General features: G+C 47.6%; 3 protein-coding genes across 4 annotated transcripts; 1 reads left to right on the top strand and 2 right to left on the bottom strand.

Annotated features, from left to right (window-relative positions):
* Positions 1-623: 623 nt before the first annotated feature.
* HSPB2 (heat shock protein family B (small) member 2) lies at positions 624-23,177 on the bottom strand. 2 transcript variants are annotated; one of them, XM_048827488.2, is made up of 3 exons: positions 23,046-23,177; positions 2,978-3,125; positions 624-1,541 (listed from the first exon to the last, which is right to left on the bottom strand). In XM_048827488.2, the coding sequence occupies exons 2-3, from the start codon at positions 3,069-3,071 to the stop codon at positions 1,090-1,092; spliced, it is 546 nt and encodes a 181-aa protein (XP_048683445.1). In that variant the 5' UTR covers positions 3,072-3,125; positions 23,046-23,177; the 3' UTR covers positions 624-1,089. The 2 variants fall into 2 exon arrangements, with proteins under 2 accessions (XP_048683445.1, XP_048683446.1); XM_048827489.2 differs by lacking the exon at positions 23,046-23,177 and adding an exon at positions 18,513-18,652.
* Positions 7,372-14,223, top strand: CRYAB (crystallin alpha B). The gene is made up of 3 exons (XM_048827491.2): positions 7,372-7,708; positions 12,739-12,861; positions 13,873-14,223. The coding sequence occupies exons 1-3, from the start codon at positions 7,511-7,513 to the stop codon at positions 14,074-14,076; spliced, it is 525 nt and encodes a 174-aa protein (XP_048683448.1). The 5' UTR covers positions 7,372-7,510; the 3' UTR covers positions 14,077-14,223.
* On the bottom strand, positions 16,284-23,170 carry CFAP68 (cilia and flagella associated protein 68). Its single transcript, XM_048827492.2, has 4 exons — positions 23,046-23,170; positions 18,513-18,740; positions 17,765-17,831; positions 16,284-16,611 (listed from the first exon to the last, which is right to left on the bottom strand). The coding sequence occupies exons 2-4, from the start codon at positions 18,735-18,737 to the stop codon at positions 16,436-16,438; spliced, it is 468 nt and encodes a 155-aa protein (XP_048683449.1). The 5' UTR covers positions 18,738-18,740; positions 23,046-23,170; the 3' UTR covers positions 16,284-16,435.
* Positions 23,178-23,213: the final 36 nt, after the last annotated feature.

The following is a 23,213-nucleotide window of genomic DNA, read 5'->3' as shown; positions in this document are numbered from 1 at the left end:
ACCAAACTGTAGACTCGCGAGCCATGTGCGGCTCTTTTACTGTTAAAGTGCGACTCACACGCCTCCCACCCACTCCATTCTTCGCCTACCAGACAGAGGTGGGGGGGAGCTCGTGACCTCTACCTTGAAGTGGGGTGGTGGGGGTAGGGGCTTCTGTCCAGCAGGAAGGAGGGGTCTTGGGGCTTCAGCCCTGCAGGGCACACCTGCTAGGGCTGGGGGCTTCAGCAGGAGTGGGGCTGAAGCCCTGAGCCCTGGCTCCCAGCAGATGTGCCCCGGCTCTCAAACTTCTGAAGACTGTCATATGCGGCTTGGAGGGCCAGTAAATTCGGCCACCCCTGGGCTATAGCATCAGAACTATTCTGGGAATCCAAGGGGGACTGGCACAATGGTTGCGAAGTGCACCCATCTGCCATAAGGGTGATCCCCTGCGGTTAGTCACTCTCAGGGCTGGCACTGATATTGGTTTCACAGATGAACTCTGAATGAACTCTTAATAATCTGGTGCCATAAAATATGCTGCCCAGAACAATTTCCTGGTTCACTGCATCAAGAGAGGCTAAGGCATTGTCCAGATTCTTCACTGCAGAATAACTATGATGTGAGCAATTGAAATTCAAAGCAAATGCGAGATTAGAGCTAGATTTATTCCTCATTCCTTTTAAGAACTATTGTTGTTTTACATACTTACAGCCCTTCCACCCCCAAAGCTCTCCACAAATGTTAGTGAGAGGTTTAAAAACTATGCACTGGATTACTCCACCCACTTTTGAAATGCAGCCCCCTCTGGGGTGGAACACAGCAGCTCGTTAACAGCCCACAGCAACACAGCACAGCAGTTTATGGCAGGAGGTGACCCCTGTTATTTCTAGATAACAGAGTAGCGATGGCAGCATGTACTACCTTCTTCTGGGCAGTGCTTGAACTGGGAAAAGGCTTCAGGTATGCCCCCCTACCCCCGCACTCTTTTTCTTCAACTCCACCACCGCTTTTCCAGCAGTGGTCTTCCCCCAAAGCCAAGCACCGGTGGTGAGAAATAGGGGTCTGGCACAATCACATATCCCCCCAGCTGAAGCACAGCCCCAGGATGCTTTAGGGCTCAGCCTGTCCCTTCCCCTTATCCAGGTTTTCTCCCATCGCCACTGGCTGTTCTTGGTGAGTTATTTTCACATCCTTGATTCTGGCCTCCACTTCCCCCCCAGTTCGGGGAGCCTCTACACTCAAGATGCCATCATGGGACAGCGTGGCTTTAACTCGCAGGGGGTCGACATCCAGTGGGAGGATGTATGTCCTGGTGAATTCCCGGGAGATGAAGCCATGGCGGTCAGCTTTCTGGGAGTGCTGAGCTGTTACCTCCAGCAGGTTGTCCACTGTGCGGACGGCGATCTCGTCAGGCAGGAAGTGGCAGACATCCAGAAACACCTGGAATTTGTGCTCATTGAGGTTGATCTCGGAGATCCCTCGGTCCAGCTGCTTGTTGATCCGGGGTCTGATGTAGTACCCATGATACAAAGTGGGGGCTAAAATCTCTGCAGGGGACACACCTGAAAGAGACAAAATGAGGAGCAGAGGGTCGCTTCGCATCCTGGGATGGAGAAGAGCAACAATGAGACCAAGATAGGCAAAGGGGAATGTTAGCAGGACTGGCAGAGTCTGGGACTTGGCAGGCAGCTGTGTGGGCTCTGTGCAAACCCACCACTTCTGTTGTACAATGGGAACTGAGTCACTAGCTTAGCCTCCCCATGTGTCACTGAAATGCTGCATGCAGCCCACTGAGTGCCACCCCATACCACACACCAGCTGCACCCATCAGCTCTGCCGGGGCTGACATCCATCTGGGGGTCTGAGCTAGGAGCGAGAGAGAATAGGTGATGGGTGGGGTGGGTGCTGTGAGGAGAGGAGCCCACAGCCAGAGCTGGACATGGAAAACGCTGAATGCAGAGATACTGGCATGAAGAACTAAAGCCTTTTGTGTGGCACTGACATCAGGCTTTTCTTGGGGCTTTTGCCTTTTCACACTGTTGTGCTAGCACTTGGAGCCTGGTGAATGGTTCTGCTGCCTCCTGCATTCTTTCCCCTCTGGCTGCTGCTGCTCTGGCTTTGTCCAGAACCCACCAGCTCAGCTTTTCACTGCGCTGACTGGGGATGCAAAATCTCCCACCAGCAGCAGCTCTTTTCAAAAGCTCCTTAATCCAACGCCTGCCAGTCAGATTCCACCACAGCCTGTCCTGGGCAGTGGGCTAGGGGAGCTTCCCCAGCTGCTAAGGTCTGCAGCAGCCGCTGCACCAGGCAAGGGGCAGAGAGCTTGCTGGCTAAACAGTCTTTCAGCTAATTAAGGAGAGAACCAATTTTTCCTAACACTTTTCAGGCAACTCTTTGCAATAAAAGAGCAAGACCCTTCTCTGGTATCTACACAGCGTCTTCATGACCTCTTTGGCATGGGCTGTGCCACGTGGATTGGCTGTTGATGGCAGCAGGGGCCCCACCAGCAGTCTGGATCAAAGGGGAGGATTTTGCTCCCCAAGTGCTGTTTTTGCATGAATAATAAAAAGGGAGGGAGGGGCAAGGAAAGCGGGAATGAAACATGCAGCCATGAAGGGAGGGAACTAGGAGAAAGATCAAGAGCATGATGGCTCCTAATTATTCTGGAGGCGTCTCCTGATGCCCCTTGACCTGTCCTGGGCCCCATTAGCTTTCTTGATGATTCCAATCCCCCCACTGCAGCTGCTTATGTGTCTATGCAGGGGGGCTGGAACAAATTGTATAGTGGGGGGTGCTGAGAGCCATTGAACCAAACTGTAAACTCTGTATATAAGAGAAACCACTTCAAGCCAGGGGGTGCGGTAGCACCCCCAGCACCCATAGTTCCAGCACCTATGTGTCTGCAGGAAGTGATGTCCCAAGGGATGCACTCCAGACAGTCTCCTGCACTAGGAGAGAGCAAAAGTGAAGCCAGATGGGAGCCCGGCCTCTTTCTTACCTTCCCCAAAGTTCTGGTCATAGATCTTGCTGGGGTTGGCAAACTCATACTCCGTGCTCATGGGGTAGGCATGGGGGACCGTCCGCTCAGCCATGGTCTGTCAGGGAAGGAACCTTCAGCGTGCTCGCTGCCTCTGAGAGTGAGAAGGCTGCAGATTGTAAAGTTTTAATCGGGTGAATTCCATAGGGAGGTGTGTGTGATAAAGATACCGACCAAAATAGACACACAGGCCCAGGGACACTTAGCCAGGAGGTTTCAGAGTAACAGCCGTGTTAGTCTGTATTCGCAAAAAGAAAAGGAGTACTTGTGGCACCTGAGAGACTAACCAATTTATCTGAGCATAAGCTTTTGTGAGCTACAGCTCACTTCATTGGATGCATACTGTGGAAAATACAGAAGATGTTTTTATACACACAAACCATGAAAAAATGGGTGTTTATCACTACAACAGGTTTTGGAAAGCGCCTCACTGCATTCCTGCTGGGGATCTAGCCACAGTCTGCAGACAGGGAGGGGCTGCGGCTATTGGGTGGCTATGTTTAAGGCTCCAGAAAACGAAATGTGCTGTCATGATTGATGGAAAGCCAAAGGGCTAGGATTCCCTGCTCCAGGGTACTGGATGTGCTGGGGCAACCGGGCAGTGAAGTGGAATGGGGGAGCCTGCAAGACTGGAACTGGGAGGCATAGGCTGAAGGGGGCTCAAGGGAAGGTGAAAGAATGGAGGCACAGCCTAGGCAGAGTTACATGGGGTTTCCACTAAGGGGCGGGCATGTGCTAGGAGCTGAATCAGGGCTAGGTGCTAGCACCTCCTGAGCTCTGATCCCATCTCTGACCAATGATGTGTTCTGTGGCCTTTCCCCTCATTGTGCTGTGCCCTTCCCATCTGCAAAATGGGGTTAACACTGCCCACGTGCCTACCCCTCCACCCGATGAGGATTAATTAGCTAATGCTGGGAGATGCTTTACATAGTGTTACATTTTTGTCCAGTACCCTCACATACAACACACATCTTGACTGGAATCCAAACAGGCTGTTGTGTTCTTATTGGCTAAAAGTTTACATAAAAAGTGATACATTGTTACAACAAATGTTCTAGCCTCCACCTGGGCTTGATTAGCCTGGAGTTCAGAACTGTGCTGGGACACGGGGCATTTTGTGGGAAGTAGCAAGGCCCTTCTCCAATTCACTTCCTCATGAATCATTCTCTGTTTAACAAAATCTAAGGGAGCCAGATTTCCAGAGGTGCTGAGCAGCCACTAGCCAGGATTGAGTCTTCATCACGCAGTGGGTGTAAAGTTCTGTGTGCATGTGCTAAATAGTCTGAACACTTCCCCCAACTCCACCCCCACCCCCTGCCCACTTGAAAATGAGCCTCTAAAAACTAATGGGCTAAAATGATCCCTGGCCTTACTCTAGTGCCAGGGTTTCAGTGTCACAGAGATGGATGCAGTGGAAATGCCTACGACAGACAGGCCTTAGTTATTTGGGAGCTGGATTTGTCCCAGATCCGTGTTTAAAGTCCTGAATGGGTTGGTCCCCACATAAGATCCTTGTGCTCTGAAACTAGAGCTGCCTTGAAGGCTCCAAGTCTCCAAAGCACAGAGTCATGTCTTTCTTGTTTCCATGATATGCAATCCAAGGAGACACTTACAGCCTGGGCTGTTGCTGCCCCCTGTACCTGCTGCACCTCTTGCCAAGAGCTGCAGGATTGACAGCAACCTACCCACCCGGCAGTTGGAGCTAGACCTGGAGCTGTGAGGGAAACTCCCCCCCCCCCATGGGTCAGCCCCAAGCACAGGAAATAGCACTGGGTGGGGCCATGGTCTCCACTCACTTATAAGTCAGAGAGAGGAGGTGTGATTCTGCTGTCACCTAAAGTCAATGGAATTTACATCAGTTGCAATAGGTGAGCGCAGAATCGGAGCCAGTGAAGTTCATAGGCAGGGCTGCCTGCTCCCTATTAATATGATTATCTAGGCGCCCCAGTCTTTGGCCAAGACCCCACTGTGCTAGACGCTGTACAAACACAGAACAAAACCACAGTCCCCGCCCCAAAGAGTTGTCAAGCTACCCAGGGCTCTACCTGTCCCTGCCTACATGAGATGTGTTGGTGGAGAGCCCCCAGTTCACCCAGCAGAACCCTTTCAGTTGTAACGGAAGGACGCTCTTCCCTTGCGATTTACCGATGGAGATCCGAGTGTCTCTGTGGAGCAGTCTGGTGGCCAACCCATCGGAGCACAAGTGTGCAGACCAGAGGAAGGGGACTGTAAGGAGAAAGTTCCCAGCAGTGCCTTTGGGGAGGTGCCAGCATGCATACATGAGCCACACCCATTGAAAGAAGGGGAAGAGGAAGGAACAAGTGTGACACCCAAACAGAAAGGAATGAAACCAGAAATACAGCATTGCTGTCAGGCTCGGCGGCAGCTGGCGAGATGACGGGCGGCTGCACTCATACCATCACTGCATGTTCCTCGATTATCCTTAGTAATCAGACTCACTCAATGTTAAATTTAACCCAGTGGCTTATATGAGTCACTTTTTATTCCCAGTAGCGCTATGAATACAAATAAGGCTCAACTCCGGGGTGAGCAGGGGTAATGCACCAGAAAACTTGGATGCAAACCTGGGTGAGGTACTAGCAGAAACACATGCATGGGACAAGGTAACTGGTGATTTGCTCAGGACTGGCACTTCAAGGGCTTCTGCAGGTCAGGCTTGAGGGGCAGCAGCAGATCCATAGGGAGGCAGTGGCAGGGCTGGATTCTCACTCTTGTTGCTCTCTGAGATGTTCCGGCTCTGGAAGGTCCCCTTCCACCTTCTCTTCACTTGTGAACTAAGCAGGATCAGAGCCCAGCTCTGCACAGGAGAAAGGATCCTGTCTCAGCTCAGGGCCCAGGCAGCACTTCTCCTTGTTCCTTCGGGACTCAGTGCTTCCGGGCACAGTGGCTCTGCTGGTTAGCTGGCACACAGCTGTGCCATAGCCAGGTCTCATTGTGGGAGTTTCTTTGGGTGCTGCACATTAATTCCCAGCATCCATCCTGAGCAGCTGCATGCACACCACGGAGTCAGTAACACAAAGAAGGAAGAGGGAACAGCAGGGCCCTTGGGTTTGGCGTTGGTCTTCCCTCCACTGTGCTCTTGACAGCTGCTGCTGGCTAAAACTCATGAGATTCCATCTCCCCTGGGGAGGCACAGAGATTGCAGGAGGAGTGTCTCCTGGAGCCTGTCTGTGAAGATGGCTTATCACTATTAGGAATAATAACGGGCTCCTCTACAGTGCCTTTCATCCAATAAGCGTTCCTTAGATTGTCAGTGCTTTGGAGCCGATAGATAGAAGCACAGCGTGCGTGTCTGGGGAGCATGATGGTGCATTAATAGCATTTTAAAGGCTCTCCCAATACAGGTGGTGCCATTTATGTAACAGGTCAGTCTGAGCTCATACCTCGACTGTGCTGAGCTCTCACCTTTCTCCAAATCTCCATTCAAGTGGCTTTAGCGCTGCGGAAAAGACAAAGGTGCTGGGCTGACATGCACAGGGGGGCTGAGATCCTCTGTTCGCCCTTAGAACAGGCACAGAGCAGCAGCTGTTGAAGGTTCACACATACATTTTGCCCTGCTGTTTGCTCCTCCACCCTGTGGGTGTCCCCCCACCCCCCAGTGGGGTGAGAGAGAGAAGGGAAGAGGCCAGTAAGTAAAAACTGCTGAGAGGATGATCAACATTTTAGATTCAAATCTGACTTTTATTCCTGGTTTGCAAAATAGAGACAAAACTAAAAAAACCGTTAATACACGAGGGGTAACAGATCTGTACTGGCTGGTGGGAGGGGCAGGCTGGGGCAGACAGACCCTCACCAGCTGGGAGGGAGGGGGGTCAGCACGGACAGACATGCACCAGGTGGCTTGTGAGGGGGTCAGGAGGGGAAGACCTGTACAGGCAGGAGGGGTCAGGACAGACACAGATCATCACCAGCTGTGCGGGAGGTTGGGAGGGACAGAGTGATCTAACAGCATTTTTCTGACTGTTTAAGTCCTGTGACTAAAGCAGGCCTGCAGCTGCTCTTCTGTAAGGATCGGCAGAGCCATCTCTAGGCTCATGTGTAACTTCAGGAACCAGATTCCAAACACGATGAAGACAACGGGCCCTTGTCACTTTCTGTGTGAGCCAAAGATAGGAGCTACATTGATCCTCCTGGCATCTGAAGCAGCTGGGAACATCAGCCAAGCCTGGGGACTCTACAGATAAACAGTGCATGGGGGTGTGGGGCTGGGCAGCTCTGATTCTTGCTGACCCACTAGGCTTTTTTTCCCCCCTCCTCCTTAGCAGAGCATTCAAATCCCCTAGATAATTGACTGGCCACTGCTGAATGGAGCAGACGGAGAGCGGGGATAATAAAACTCCTGACATCACCCTTCCAGAGAGTTCAGCAGGGGGGCGAGGCCTGGACGGCAGTGGGTATAAAAAGCCCTGGCACACCAGTCCTTGAAGAACTCTGCTGCACATAAATTCTTACTCTTCTCCCAGATAAACACAGATGGATATCGCCATTCACCATCCCTTGATCCGCAGACCTCTGTTTTCCTTCTTGACACCAACACGAATCTTTGACCAGAGCTTCGGAGAGCATCTCTCAGAGTCTGAGCTGTTCCCTACCTCGGGTGCTCTCAGTCCTTTCCTGCTGAGATCCCCCTTCCTAAGGACACCCAGCTGGCTAGAGACGGGATTCTCAGAGGTAACTTTTCTCTCTTCACATGCTTTGTTGTGTGCTGCGCATGCCTCTGGCTGGATCTGGAGCCAAGAGCCCAGCCTGGCTCCCCAGGGAACCCCTGGGAAGCTGCTCATAGGTTGCTATTAGAAAAAAACTTGGGGAAGGGAGCAACTGAAGGTGCTGTCCTTGTGTCCCTCCTCCCTGTGTCAGGCAGGATTCAGCCCTGCAGGCGCTGACCGGCATTATACCATTATACCCTTTGTGTAATAATAATACTTAGCCTCAGTCGCATCTGTGAATCAAGCACCTTAAAATGCTTTCACTAATGTCAATTAATTAAGCATCACATTCCTCCTGTGAAGTAGGTAAGTGTTATGATAGCCATGGGACAGAGGGGCAAAGTGATTTGCCTGAAATTTCACAGCAATCAGCAGCAGTGCAGAGAACAGAACATGGGAGCCCTGAACTCCCAGTTCACTCTCCTAACTATTACACCACACTCCCTCTGGGAGAAGGAATATAACCCAGGAGTTCTGACTCCCCGTCACCTGCTGTACCATCTTGATCACACTTCCTCTTTCCTTTCACAGTTTTCAGCCATTGCTACGCGGCACAATTCCTTATCTGCAGCTGTCATTTCTCTGGTTTGGCTTCACTTCTGTTGAATCACAAAGGAGAAGTAGAGATTTCTCCTTAAGGATGTTGAGGAGGCATCAAATCCTGGGCATCCTCTTGGTTCATAAAAAGAAAAGGAGTACTAGTGGCACCTTAGAGACTAACCAATTTATTTGAGCATAAGTTTTCGTGAGCTACAGCTCACTTCATCGGACTCTTGGTTCATGAGTCTCCCTGGCCTGATTGCCAAACTAGAGTAGACCCTCCTGCTTACCCCACGGCCTCATTCTTCAGCCCTGTTTCATTCTTATGTTTTAATGCTGGTTAGGAAGGTGAGATCTGCACCCCCTCTGTAACCATACCGATGCTGCTCTGTGAAGTGCCCAGCAGGAGGTGCTAATGCATGAATACTCCTTTCTGGAGCCTGAATGCAGCACCTGAGTTTCACTAGCACAGGGGGTACAAGTGCTGAGCTCACTTCCAAACCTGTATCCCTCTCCCCCGAGAGTTTAGTGCCTTACTCTCAGGTTTGAGTGACACGATACAGTACAGCAGTGCCTATGATTTTACTTTCCTCACTCAGGTTAGGCAATCTGTGGGTTGGCAGGCATTTGAGAAGCACCTGAATTATGAACAATCAGACTGGGAATGACATTGGCCAAGCCACAGAGTCTCTTCTATCTGCACAAAGGGTTAATTAGTTAAACAGAAGAGAGTAGATTATCACACCTATCTGCAGGGAACTGAGCATGAGCAGGTTTCTGGCAGAATCTAGTCTAGAAGGACAAGCAGACTGGGGTTCTGCTCTGCAAAGTGACTGCAAGCTGGCATGATGGGCTGGCTCCATGTCCTTCATCTTTTGATATATATGGAGAAAAATTGCTCAATATACAAGGAAAAATATGTTCATTGTAACTGCTGGCCCAGCAAAGTCTGAGATCTGAGAGTCATGCTGGGCTCATGCATAATCCTCAGTCATAAAGATTCTGTGGGCCAAACTCTGCCTTGTGTAATGGAGGGCCTTGCAACTGAGACTTAGCCTAAATAATTCCGGTGATGCTGCAGGAACCCTGTGTTTGTACAGAACCTAGCACAATAGGATCCTAGTCCATGACTGAGACTGCTACGTGCTACCGCACTAGAAATAAATAGTTACAGACTCTTTGGCTCCCTTTCCCAGAGGTGTGCTGATCTTGTAGGCTAACAGGTGTTAAAAGCAGTACAGTCCTAAAAACTGTTCCTAAGACAATCTGGTCAGATGTGGATGCATATGGGGCAGATGTGTTGGATAACAAGGGCCAAGTTGCACAGACTCCCTTTGCAGAGTAGAACTGCATTTTAAGAAAGGTGCAAAAGGAAATGCCCCTATCCCCACCTTGTAAATAATTTGCCTGCTCCTGGAGGATCATCTTCCTCTCAATCTCAAGGTTGAGCTAGAAAACAGTCCTCCCATGCTTCCCTGCTCCACTGCATCTTTGGCTCACATGTTTCTAATGAGCCTGAATGTGAAGAATGCCTTCATCCAGGAACTGGTGCTGTAGGGAAAACCTTAGTAAAGAACAACTCTCCGTAGCCTCTCAGGAGACCAGTGTGACTCCAGCACCCCAGAATATGTCACTGTTGGCCAATCTGCTCCAAGAACAGTGTCAGTGGATGGCTGATTGCACCTAGCACCACTTGGATAGTAGTAAATGCAGACATCCCAGTGGGACTTCAGAAACAAGTTTGCCCCATTTGTATTTAGTTCAGGCATCATATCCCCATGGGGCAAATGCCCTCTTACTTGGCATCTGGTACCTTGCCCAGACCAATAATTAGAGGGAAAGTTCTCAGAGGAATCAAACCAACAGGACGAACTGGCTTTGCCTTAATTGCAAACGATGGTGGCACAATCCCTGCCGTTGTCTGACTGGGACCTGGAGAAACTCCTGGGAAGTCTATTGAGAACGGGATCTGGCTAGCTCCAGCAGCACAGTGGGCATATCTACTGCTGATTTTCCCTCTCTGACCAGTTGCTTCCTGCACCTGAGGTCAGATTCATCCCTGTATGGATACACATCAGGGGAGACAGTGTGTGCCTTCCTTACTCAGGCCACCCGTGCAGGCTGGGGCAGTCCAAGTTGTGCCCTTGCTTCAAAGCCCCATATGGGGAGGTTCAGAATCCCTGGGAGGTAAGAACATGCTGACTTACACCCTCTCACCTCCAGAACTCCCCAGGCACTTGGGGTTGCTGCAGAGGTGGCACAGAGCTGGCAGACCCTGGGCATAAAAGCTCCTTTTGCCAGGGGTATTGTGTAGTAGAGACAGCATCTGCCTGTCTTATGTTACAACCCCTTTGTGGCAGCTCAGCTGATGCAAAGGAGCTGCGGAGAATGATGAACCACCAGACCCTCAGTTCCCACCAGCACTTGGCATCTTCCTCTCTGACCTTTCAGCTCAGACAAGGGCTTGGAATTCCTCCAGGAGAACACAGAGGAGAACTATGCATAGAATCTCAGTAGTTAATTTGTAAGAGAAGAGCCAGGGAAATTCTTCCCCCAAAACTGCCTGTTCCCTGACCCTCAATATCCCCTCTGCCCTTTCCCCCATTCCATCTTCCCTATGGTTCCCCCTGACATTTGTTAAGCACTAGTTCCCTGAGTTGTCAGACTTCAAGACTTTGTCCGAGTCTCCCTCCTTCAATGGAATTTCACAGATAAATCACTGCAAAAGCTGGCAGAGCCCCAAGTTCACATTGCCAGGGGCCCCACACAAACTTCCCACCTCCACGCAGCAAGTCCTTCAGCTCCAGCTCTGAATTGCTGCATGACAAGTGCCCATTCATCCCTCCAGGCCTTGCAGTTAGGAGTGGGAGGCAAAAAAACAGCTGCTTTGACAGCAATGCCCTAGTTGAAACACACTGGAGAGTTAGTAAACAACAAGCTTGAACCTTCTCTCAGTCTGGTGTAAATCAGGAGTCGCTCTGCTGAAGTTACATGGCTGTGAGTGGCAGAACAGGCCCTGGGTGTCTGAAGTTTTCAAGGGCATTGACAGCAGTAGGCTGTGAGCGAAGAGAAATGCAGGGACAGTCTGAAGAACTAGTGTCTAACAAGGTCTTAAAGGGACACTACCCTCTTGAAAGTCCCATTGCTGGCTGGAAAGTTTGTGTCTATTTAAGGCTCATCCAAAGTCCCTTGAAGACATAGGTCATCTTCCTACTTCATTGGACTTTGCATCAGACCCAGGGGTACAAATAACATCTAGGATTACTCTAACTGAAAGACATTATGGGGAAATACTTTTTTCTCTTCATTTTCTTGACTTAGTGCTCAGACCCAGTTACCTGTTGAACCAACTTCTGTGTGTTGCTTGGCACCAAAGCAACTCTTCACTCACAAAGTGTAGAGAGCTCAGTGTAATTAGGTTCAGCACTCTAGATGGAGGAATCTTGTTCAAAAACTAAATTTTAGGAAGGGAAACCCAAACAATTGAGGAAGCAAAGAGACCCCAAGTCAAAAGTGAGGAAACTGAACTGCTTAGAGTCAGCATGGAGGCTATTTAAGCATCTCATAACAGTCTCAGAAGGCATGTACATCCCTCAGCAAAAGAAAAATGAATTAAGCAGGAAGGCAAGAAGGAAAACAGTTTGGCTAAATGGCATGGTCCAAGAAGTTATTCAAGTCAAACAGGTACACTTCAGAAATGGGACATCAACCCTAGAGCATCCAATAGAATGCAGCACTTCCTATACCTGGTAAAGGAAATTAAGAAGGCAAAAGATTAGCAGGGGGTGACTCAGCATTTCATACCAGGACAAATACTGATAAATGTATTTATCAATTATGAGGGCTTAGGTGGCAAAATTTGCCAATGACACATTAGTTAGGTTAGTCAAGACTCTGACTATACAGGGGAAAATGTGACCTGACTACACACAAGGTGGAGTCAAATGCACAGTTGTTTTCTCCAGTGCTGACAAGACCCCTGTAAATATCAATAAGGGGAGCAGAAAGCCCCAAATAATTCTGTAAAAGAATTACAAACAAATAATAATAGATCATAAAAATTGATCATATGCCAATTTATTGATCAATTTCTAAAAGTTCAAGATACAGTGTGCCCCTTTAACACTCCACAAGGAAGTGTTTATCCTCCGCTAGTCAAGACAAGAAGGCAAAGGCACTCAGATAATACAGGGATGCGCAACAATAAAAAAACCTAGGTAGACAGAGACAACCCGGCATGACTGGGATCCAAGACTGAAACAAAGGGGCAAGTTAGACAGACTGTTCCTGCCTTAGTCAGCCCTTGAGGGGCAGGGCATGTTGGCCTCCCAAACTAGGGCTTGGTTCTACATCACTAAAATTCATAGGCGCTTTTCCGTTGACCTGCCTGATGCCGGGTGACACCCACAGCTAGCACTGGAGCTACTCTTCTCTAACCAGCCCCTTGGTTTGCAGATGCGACTGGAGAAGGACAAGTTTTCCGTAAATGTCGACGTGAAGCATTTCTCTCCTGAGGACCTAAAAGTCAAGGTGTTGGGGGATGTGATCGAGGTCCATGGGAAACACGAGGAGCGCCAGGTATATCTGCTCTGTGGTAAAGTCTGAACTGCCCCTGCACCTGTTAAGCAAGGATCTAACAAGATGGCAAAACCACCTTGTTGCCTGCTACTCTGAAATAATTTCTGTTCACTTTCATTAATCATTTCATTCTAACAAAGATGCCCATGTCCCAAATACATCCCCCTGACCTATCACAGCCTGGGCAGTAGCGGGGCAGAGATTATTGATGTGGAAAACCATTCATAAAATGAACATTTCTGAACCTCTCTCTTGTTGGGAAGGGGCCAGGAGTGCAGGGATGGGAAAGCCCGAGTTTGGAGATTATTGAACTAATTAAGATTAAGTCAGTTAACAATGAAAAGAATTTTAATAATTAAACCAAATGATGTATCAGACACTACCTGTATTGTTAATCTTCACTATATGTTTCTCTGGCAAAGACCCATAACAGCTGCTTGTACATGCAACTCAAAGGGTTGAATTTTGCTCTTGGTTACCTGAGTGCAGCTCCTGCTGAAGTTTGGCCCTTAATACCTATGTGACAGCTCGGAGGAGGGTGAAGTCAAAACTTCCTAGGAGCAAAGGAGCAATAGAGTGCTGTACTGGAGATCAGACGCTTAGGAATCTGTGCATTGTAATGTACACTGAGACCCTGGGGAATGGCTGGGGGGTGGTACTGGCCATTTCTCTGCCTGAAATGTTTAAGGGGACAACAGTAGAACTCCGACGAATAAGGGCAATCTGATGAACTGAGTTAGGAAGCAAAAGCCCCACCATGAAATGAAGTTTGTAGGGTTCTCAAGCCTGCTACCAGCTTAAGCCTGGACAGCACAGCGCAGTATCTGAATTCAGTTTAGCCCTGCCACTTTGCCAAGGTCTCTCCAGACAGTGATGCTCCAAACTTTCTGAAACATTTCCCTTTTGGGCGGGAGCTTCCCGAACTTGACCTCAGCTCAGGGGGAATGTTGTTAGTTGGAACTGAGCTGGCACATCAAACCAGGGCTGTTCTTTTCCTTCCCTTTCAATAAGGATGAGCATGGCTTCATTGCCAGGGAGTTCAACAGGAAATACAGGATCCCAGCGGATGTGGATCCTCTGTCCATCACCTCATCCCTGTCTTCGGATGGAGTCCTGACAGTGAATGGACCAAGGAAACAAACCGATGTTCCCGAGCGCACCATTCCCATCACCCGCGAGGAGAAATCTGCGATTGCAGGGGCCCAGAGGAAGTAGAAAGCTGTATGAAACCAACTTTTCCATCCAGGAAAACCTTTCCATTGGATGCAAGCAGCGTATGCTGTACTGACTGGCCATACTTATTTATTTATGCTAAGGAAAGAGAACAAGCTCATTTGCTAACAAATAAAACATAAATAAGCATCTTGTGGTTTTGTCTTTGAATGTTAGGGTCTTGCATGTGGTGTCACTGCTACTATAGCAAAGCTTGGTAAGACTGGGCCTCTGGGATATATGCATGCAATTACTTATTATTTGTACTGTGATAATGTCTACAAGCCCCAGTCATGCACTAGAAACCCACTGTACTAGGTGCTGTACAAACACAGGACCAAAAAGATGGTCCCTGCCCCAAACAGCTTACAGTCTAAGATACTATTGGTGTCCAGTCTGTAGGAAGCAGCATACATAGCCTGATTTAGACAGACTCCCCCACAGCCCACAGTGTCCCCCATAGCCAAGCCAGCTCTAAAATGTCTTCATATACCTCTGGTGCCAAACCCTGAAGATTTTATTTGATGTTTGCTCAGCCCTTCCTTAGTGTTTGCTACACCCTTGATTTGAGTGGGAGTTTTGACTGAATAAGGACTGCAGGATTTGATACCTGCATAATGAACCCGGAGAGCTGGAAATGGCAAGATGCTGTATTAGATGCTCACAAATATGAATGGGCCAGTGGTATTGGTGGGGGGAACTGGACACAGAACTGCATGATACACAACAGCATCATCTCCCTGCTCTAGGCCAGGCCCAAGGGATTGCTGTGCTTACTGGGACTAAAGTGAATCCTCCTACTGAGCATGGAGATCAGGAACCAGCAGCAAAAAGCAAAGCCTTTCTCCGGGCTCCTCAGTAGCTTCTCTAGTTTGTGTTGGCCACAGGCTAGGTGGGTGATGATTGAACCTCTGACATTGGCCCCATGCTCCCATTCTCTTCCTCTCGGAGGCACATAGGTAGTGGGAAGCTGAGAAGAGAGTTGCCTCCAGAAGACTCTGCAAGCTTCAGAGAGGGCAAAAGTTTAGTTTGAAGCTAAATATACCTCCCCCCCCCCCGCACTGCCCCTTTCCTACAGGCTGATGATGGAGGAATGGGGGGCTCAAGGAGCTAGTGAAACATTTAGAGGCTCAGAGGACATCAGGCTTCATGAAACCAAAGTCTCCCCCAGCCTGAGGCACTAAGGAACACTTTGCGATGCTGATTTCACTTTATATGCAGACATTTTTTGCTATCACCTAGTTGCATGATCCATTTTTTCTCAATATTTCTGTCTGGATCAGACCTCTACAAATCCCAGATTCCTGCTGACTGTGTCTTACAAGCATCAGAAAAGTTGCTCTGGGGGAAATGAATTTAATTGGTTCAGAAACTCCAGGACAGCCTAAACCCACTCTAGTTATGGGCATTAGATGACACTTAAGGGAGGAAAATTTGATTGGAAATCTCTAGAATGGCCCATGTTGTGAGGAAATGTGCAAAGGCTGCAACTAATTCAGAGCAGACACAGGTTACAGTTGCAAAGCTGCTGTATACACAGTTACAGCAACAGCAGAGATAAATGTCCTGCTCTCATGGTACAAATCACATCACTCTGAAACTATGCAGCCAGTGCCCTTCAAACAATAAATAGCAGCTGACGTATAAAATGTTCAGCTGATTGTAGAGTGATATAAAATGCTACAGAGTTTGCCATCAATTGTCACCAGCAGCTCAACCCTGAGGGATGCTGACAAAGGGAAAGCAATGGTAGCATTGATCCAGTTTAGTCTGTTACTCTAGCACAGAAGGGAGTAGAGAGAATTGCCATGTGCACATCTGTCCCGTGATGTACGAGTGGTGACATTTCTATTAGACTCTAAACTTCATTTTCTCAGATAGTTCATTATCTTCGCCTCACTAGACACATGAAATATTTCAGAAGTGACAGATTTTGAAGCCAAATATGCCATTCCCTAGGGCCTTAAAGTGACAGAAATAAAATTAAATTAATCAGATTTTGTGGAAAACTAACTGGTCACACTTATAAACAGCCACTTGCTGATGAAATTCGGTTACATTTTTAAAACACTCTAAGGTCTATTTGTCTTGGTATCATGCCATGGGAAGCCACTCTCTCAGCAAAAGGAAATGTCAGAGTCCTCTGTGCAAAGTAAAAATTAAAATGTCAGAAGGCAGAAATAACATATGGAGCGACAAACAATAGGGCATAAGCCTCAGAAAGCATTTACTTGTCACTCTGATGCCCTGTGTTTTAATATCAGAAATGTTTCACGACTTGAAGGATGGTCCCTTAGCAGCAAACAGGTTGGAGTCATTCTAACCACTGGGCTGATCTCAGGTTAACTGCCTCTCTCTGCTCCTATTGCTTCTGCTGTGCCCCCTCCTGTTCTTTTCCCCGAATTTCACAAATGAGGGGAGTTCTGCCTTGAGGAGGTCCGTAATCTATCATGTAGCAGGACCGTGCAGTCGGTTTAACTGGAGGGGGTTCCAGCTCAGGCTGGTGTCCAGGAAACCAATGAGGTTCTTGTTTAAATCCTGAGAGCAGAAAGGAGAAAACTGATGAGTTAAAGGCAAAGCAACGAGAAGGCTATTGTCAGGAAATGAGACAACAGGAAGAACAAATCCAGGGGCAGACACAACTTCTACCAGCCTATTGGGAAGCTGAACACGGGTTGAAGGATACTATGCACTCTCAGCCAGTTGGCATTGTCCAGGGTTTTATCATAATTCCGGGACAAAGAACACACTGGAAAGATCCTGTATAAGGTGCTAGGGTCCCATAGCATAGGATTTCGAAAGCACCTAAGTGCTATCCCATCCTAGGTCAGGAAAGCCAAACAATCCACTCAACCATTCTGGAAACATTGCCAGATTTAAAGGTGCAAATTATGGAGCTTTTACATCTTGCTCTGAAGAATCAGGTATTGGCCATGGACAAAGATGGGATACAAGACTAGACAGAGCTATGGTCTGGTTTGGCGGGGCAGGAGGTTGGGTACTGGAATGGAAAGGCCAGATGTGCTCTGACACAGATAAGAGTCAGGGATTCCAGACTAGATGGAGTAGTATTTTGATCTGTTTTTGTAAATTCTGTTCCCATCCCATCTCTCTCTCCAGAGAGAATTTGGTCCACAATGTCAGTCTTTTTATCCATTATGCTTTAATCTGATGATACTGTAAGCATGTTCTGCTTTAAAATGTTATATCCATATGAATATTCCTCATGTCCCTTCTACAATATCGTGTGTAAGGTGAGAGATTAGCAAAATGTCCCTAGCTGGAGTGAAATGTCTTCATAGCCGTCAAACACAGCCGGAAAATGAGATTGAATAGATAGAGGGATGAGCTGTTTTCTGCAAAGTAGATGTTTGTAAGGGTCTAAAACTGATGAGGCAGAGGGTCAGGAGCAACAAATAGGGATTTTGGATCAAGAGCCTCACATGTAATTTTGATGAGGAACTTTAGCCTCTCAGTCTGAAGAATATAAAGAGAACACCCGAGATACAAACACCACAGATCCTGTGGGACTGGAAATAAGAACTACCATTTAGATCTAGGGGCATGACTCAGTAGGGAATGGACACGCTGGAACTCTGTTTTCTTCTCTGAGCATATGATTGTCATTTAAAAACTTCTTTTTAGCTACCACACAGATCAAAGTGACTACACTTCAGTTCCATGCACCTACTTCTTGAGCCGTGATGCCTTTCCTTGTTGTAATCTGATGAATAAATTGATTCAAAGTAGTGAGCATACTGAAAGGAAAAGCCCATGTTTAGTGCAGCAAAATATAAGTAAACAAACATCTAATAAAAAAAATACTGCATATCTGTTAAAGGAATAGCCTGCTCACCAAAGCATCTGAAATCATAATCCCTCTTTACACTCTGGGTAAGCTAAAGGCCACTGCAGAACGGACATGCCTGTAGTTTTGTCACATGAAACCTGATATCATTAATGCCAAGGAGCCCAGTGATATGGTGAGGGGAAGAACCATGAGTCCAAAGCAGAAACAGCTCTGGCCTGTGAAACACTGCTGAGTTACGAATGGCACAAACTGACTTCAATGGCTTTGCGGAGAGTAACTGAAGGGCAGAACTTGCACAGTAACTTGTGGCTTACAGATTCTGCCCTTGAGTCACTAGCTAGGGGCAGGACATTAACAGCAAAGGAAAGAACACCAGGAACCAGGTGAAAGTAAAGTGAGTGGAGCTAAGAATGGCCAAAGCTGAGTGAGACTGGGCCTTTTTAGTGATGGATCAGAGGTTGGGTGTTGGAGAGCAAAAGGAAATTTCTCAAGTTCTTGCCCCTGCTAATGGGGTCAGGGTGGAGCAAACAGTGAACGAAAGAGACTGTAGGGCTGGGGCTTTTGACGGTATCTGCTATTTCACTTTTAGAGGTCAATCAAAAGGACAGGAGGAACAGAAAGTTTGTACCTGGGAAGGAAGCGGTTTTGGCTGCGCGATTTTCCGGATATCATACCGCTCCTGGTTCCAATTCCCCATAAGGGTTTTCTTGGAGTAGGCATCCTCATTGGTGGTGCATCTCCAGCCATACTGGCTAAACTTGGAGGTGCTGTTCCAGTCCGTCCACACTTCTGCATGGCCGGTGGCATGTATCAAGGAGCCATGGTGAGGGTTATAGAAACAAGATAGGGACATGACCTAGGAACAGAAACCCAAAAACACATTGGGGATGTCCCTGATCTCTGAAAAGACAAAACAGCACTCTTGAAATATGTTCCCCACCCTCCCAGCAGCTGGGCATGCAGCTCCCAACCCTTCACTTAGCAGAGCAGCATTTATTTCTATCAATGCAAAAACTTTAATTTGAATTTGTGTGTGTGCATGTGTTTGTAATTTATCTTTCCTTACTTAGATAATAACACTTAGTTCTTTTCAGCTTCATCAACCGTCACAAACTATACTAGACCCTTCAGAATAATATTATCCTCATTTTCCCCAAGGCCACAGCGAGCTGTCTGAGCTGGGATTAGAATTTGTGAATTGCAAACTCCACGTCACCTGTTCAGACCTTTTCCTATTTGAAGTCTTTTAGGGTTATTATTCGAGTGATACTTAACAGAGTTTCCTTCCACTGACTGGAAGGATAGCTAATGACAGGAGGATAGCTAATGTGAAGCCAATTTTTAAAAAGGGCTCCAGAGGTGACCCTCGCAATTAAAGGCCGGTAAGCCTGACTTCAGTACCGGGCAATCTGGTTGAAACTATAGTAAAGAACAAAATTGTCAGACACATAGATGAACATAATTTGTTGGGAAATAGTCAACATGTTTTTTGTAAAGGGAAATCATGCCTCACCAATCTTCTAGAATTCTTTGAGGGGATCAACAAGCATGTGGTTAAGGGGGATCCAGTGGATATAATGTATTTAGATTTTCAGAAAGCCTTTGACAAGATCCCTCACCAAAGGCTTTTTAAGCAAAGCAAGCAGTCATGGGATAAGAGAGAAGCTTCTCTCATGGATCGGTAGCTGGTTAAAAGATAGGAAACAAGGGTAGGAATAAATGGTCAGTTTTCAGAATGGAGAGAGGTAAATAGTGGTGTCCCCCAGGGGTCTGTACTGGGACCAGTTCTATTTAACATATTCATAAATGATCTGCAAAAGGGGGTAAACAGTGAGGTGGCAAAATTTGCAGATGATACAAAACTACTCAAGAAAGTTAAGTCCCAGGCAGACTGCAAAGACCTACAAAAGGATCTCTCAAAACTGAGTGATTGGGCACCAAGATGGCAGATGAAATTCAATGTTGATAAATGCAAAGAAATGCACATTGGAAAACATAATCCCAACTATACATATAAAACGATGGGGTCTAAATTAGCTGTTACCACTCAAGAAAGAGATCTTGGAGTCATTGTGGATAGTTCTCTGAAAACATCCACTCAATGTGCAGTGGTAGTCAAAAAAGCGAACAGAATGTTGGGCATCATTAAGAAAGGGATAGATAATAAGCCAGAAAATATCATTTTGCCTGTATATAAATCCATGGTACGACCACATCTTGAATACTGCGTGCAGATGTGGTCGCCCCATCTCAAAAAAGATATATTGGAATTGGAAAAAGTTCAGAAAAGGGCAACAAAAATGATTAGAGGTATGGAATGGCTGCTGTATAAGAAGCGATTAATGAGACTGGGACTTTTCAACTTGGAAAAGAGACAACTAAGGGGGGAAATGATAGAGGTCTATACAGTCAAGACTGGTGTGGTGAAAGTAAATAAGGAAGTGTTATTTACTCCTTCTCATAACACACGAACTAGGGGCCACCAAATGAAATTAATAGGCAGTAGGTTTAAAACAAACAAAAGGAAGTATTTCTTCACACAACGCACAGTCAACTTGTGGAACTCCTTGCCAGAGGATGTTGTGAAGGCCAAAATTATAGCAGGCTTCAAAAAAGGACTAGATAAATTCATGGAGGATAGGTCCATCAATGGCTATTAGCCAGGATGGGCAGGGATGGTGTCCCTAGCCTCTGTTTGCCAGAAGCTGGGAATGAGCGACTGGGGATGGATCACTTGATGATTAACTGTTCTGTTCATTCATCCCCTACAGTTCAGGAAGAGGTCTCCAGATTTTCATTATGATAGTGAATCAGAGTGGGGATTGAGAGTGGATCCTAATTCAGGCAGCTGAATTCCAACACTGGAAAATTCTAGTCTTTGAAATTAGTCAGTTCCTCAGAACTGCAAAATACACACGTTGTTCTGAGCAAGAATCTTGGGACATGGCTGAAGATTTCAAACATCCCAATGTTTGGATCTGGAGTTCTGGTTTGGGCCCTTTTGTAGAGAAAAGAGGTTTTGGAAATAGAAAATAAAACATTATTATTACAATTTATTTGTAAGGTGTTGACAATGGACTCAGCTCCACACAAGATACAAAGGAAGACACAGTCCAATAGCTGGACAGCTCATGAACACAACAGGAGGCCCGAAGGGTGGTGCTAACCTTGGCCCTGATTCTGCAGTGATCTTCATCTGGGTGCTTAAAGATTCTCCTCGCCCCTATTGGAGGCTGCACTTTTCAGAGATGGGTTAGTATTTGAGGTTCTTGGAAGAAGAAAGCTTTGAAAAGGAATTAGAAGAATGTGTTGATGGTGAATGGAAAAAGGAAACGAATCTACAAAAGTCTATGAACAGAATCAAGTAGCCTAATGTTTTCCGAAGAACACTATAAAGGATCAGGAGCCAAGGGAGACATGGATACTAGCCCTGTACAAAAAATACCTCAGACTCTGTGGACTCTGATGGGTCCAGTGACATAAGACTCTGCTCCATGGCACACAACTGTTCTGGAATCACAAACCCTGCGTCCTGTTCTTAGCTATGCAGTTCATCCAAGGGTCTCAGACAAAAGTTCCACACAGGAACCTCAGAACACTGGTGTGGACATGAGTGCAGCAACTTTACTGGGTTGGTGTCGCTGATATTAAACATCCAAAGGCTGTACCAATGGAGGAGGAGCAGGGACCAGGAGCTGTGGCAGGCAGCCAGAAAAACTGATTTGATCACGTTTATGAGCTCATGTCCTTATCATCAACTAGTGCTGATGTCACCAGCTACTGTGAATCTGTGAAGTGAGACGCTTGTAACACTTTTTGTTTACTGAAAACTTTTGTGAGCAGATGTTGCCAGAGCAACGCATCTGGACACTTAGCAATGACTTAAAATTAAACATGTGCATAAAAGCTCCCCACGCGGGCAGCGAGATCAGCAGCCAGATCAGCTATATTGCTTAGCTCAGTAGCTACCTCCAAGTGCCAGAATACTACCCAGTACTCATTACTAAGCCTCATGTATGGTGATTAGAATCAAAAATGTATCACTTGAGTTAGATAACTAACTCCCCCTCAGCATGGACCTGATCCAAAGCACACTGAAATCAGTTAAAAGACTTCCACTGATTTCAGGAGGCATTGGATTAAACCCTATATGAAGAAAAACTCTATTTACCTAAGGCCAAACAGGCATGTGAAATCTCTATTACAGAATGAGTATTATATTGCAAAGTTAGTGTCTACACAGAGGTTTGAGGCTGAAATATGCTATCTCAGGGCTAAGGACTATTGTTTAATCAAAGCCAAAACACATCTTAGTATAATGTTCAGGTTACAACTTGAAATACTGAAAATTCTGGAAATGCAAATCATAAATTGGCGTGTTTTATGGGATACACTTAATGGCCCAAACAGTAACACACAGAGCTACACAATGCATCTGGGAAAGGGGGCCAGGAACTATTCCCCATGGGCGACATCGCCGAATTAGTATGACAGCTGGAAGGGAACAGTAGTACAGTTCGGTTCGTTTAGAGATGTAACGTTAACCATACTACTTGAATGGAGTGTTTTGTGCCGAATTTCCCTGTTTGTTTTGCTTATGCTCAAACAGACTGGTGAGTCTCTACCGTGCCACAAGGCCTCCTTTTCTTTTTGCGGATTCAGACTAACACGGCTGCGACTCTGAAACCTGTCTGTTTTGTACAGAAAACAAACGAACAAAGAATAAAACAAACCAGAAGCTGGGCAGCGGAGAAAAGAAAACGCTTTCAGAAGCCGCAAGCGCCTGAGTGACTGTGACCTGCAAGGTGAGCTCTGCCCATGCGGGGAGGACCGCTCTCCGGGCAAGGAGCTCCCACCAGGCAAGGTCAGCAGCGCTGCAGGCAGAGAGACCTGAGCACAGGGCTCCCATGCTGCCAGCATTAGCTCCTTGGTCACTGCCCTCTACAAGGCCCCAGCCAGCCCATTGCACCCAAGCAAGCCCCTCCCACGTCTCTGCCCGGCTCCCCCTTGCATGACGGGGGCCTCCGCCGCGGAGCTCGGTCCCCGCCGTGGCCCCCAGAAAGCCCGCCTGCCAGGCCCCGCCCCACGAGCTCGGGCGGCAGGCCCCGCCCACCGATTTAGCCCCGCCCACGCGCACGACAGGCCCCGCCTCTTAGCTCACCCTGACCCGCCCGTGAACCACAGGCCACGCCCCCTCGCTCCGTGGCCGGGCCCTGGGGCGATGAAGTCACCGGCGGGGACGTTACGCGTCCCCACGCGCCGCCGGGGAAGAGGAGGCGCCGCTCTGGGGCGCGGACTTGCCAGCGGGTCCCGACGCGACAGCCGAGCG

The sequence above is a fragment of the Caretta caretta genome, chromosome 22 (genome assembly GCF_965140235.1).
Source record: "Caretta caretta isolate rCarCar2 chromosome 22, rCarCar1.hap1, whole genome shotgun sequence".
In the NCBI taxonomy this organism is placed as follows: domain Eukaryota; kingdom Metazoa; phylum Chordata; order Testudines; family Cheloniidae; genus Caretta; species Caretta caretta.
Note: the sequence above shows the minus strand (reverse complement) of the source record. Positions and strands in the feature narration are given on the sequence as shown.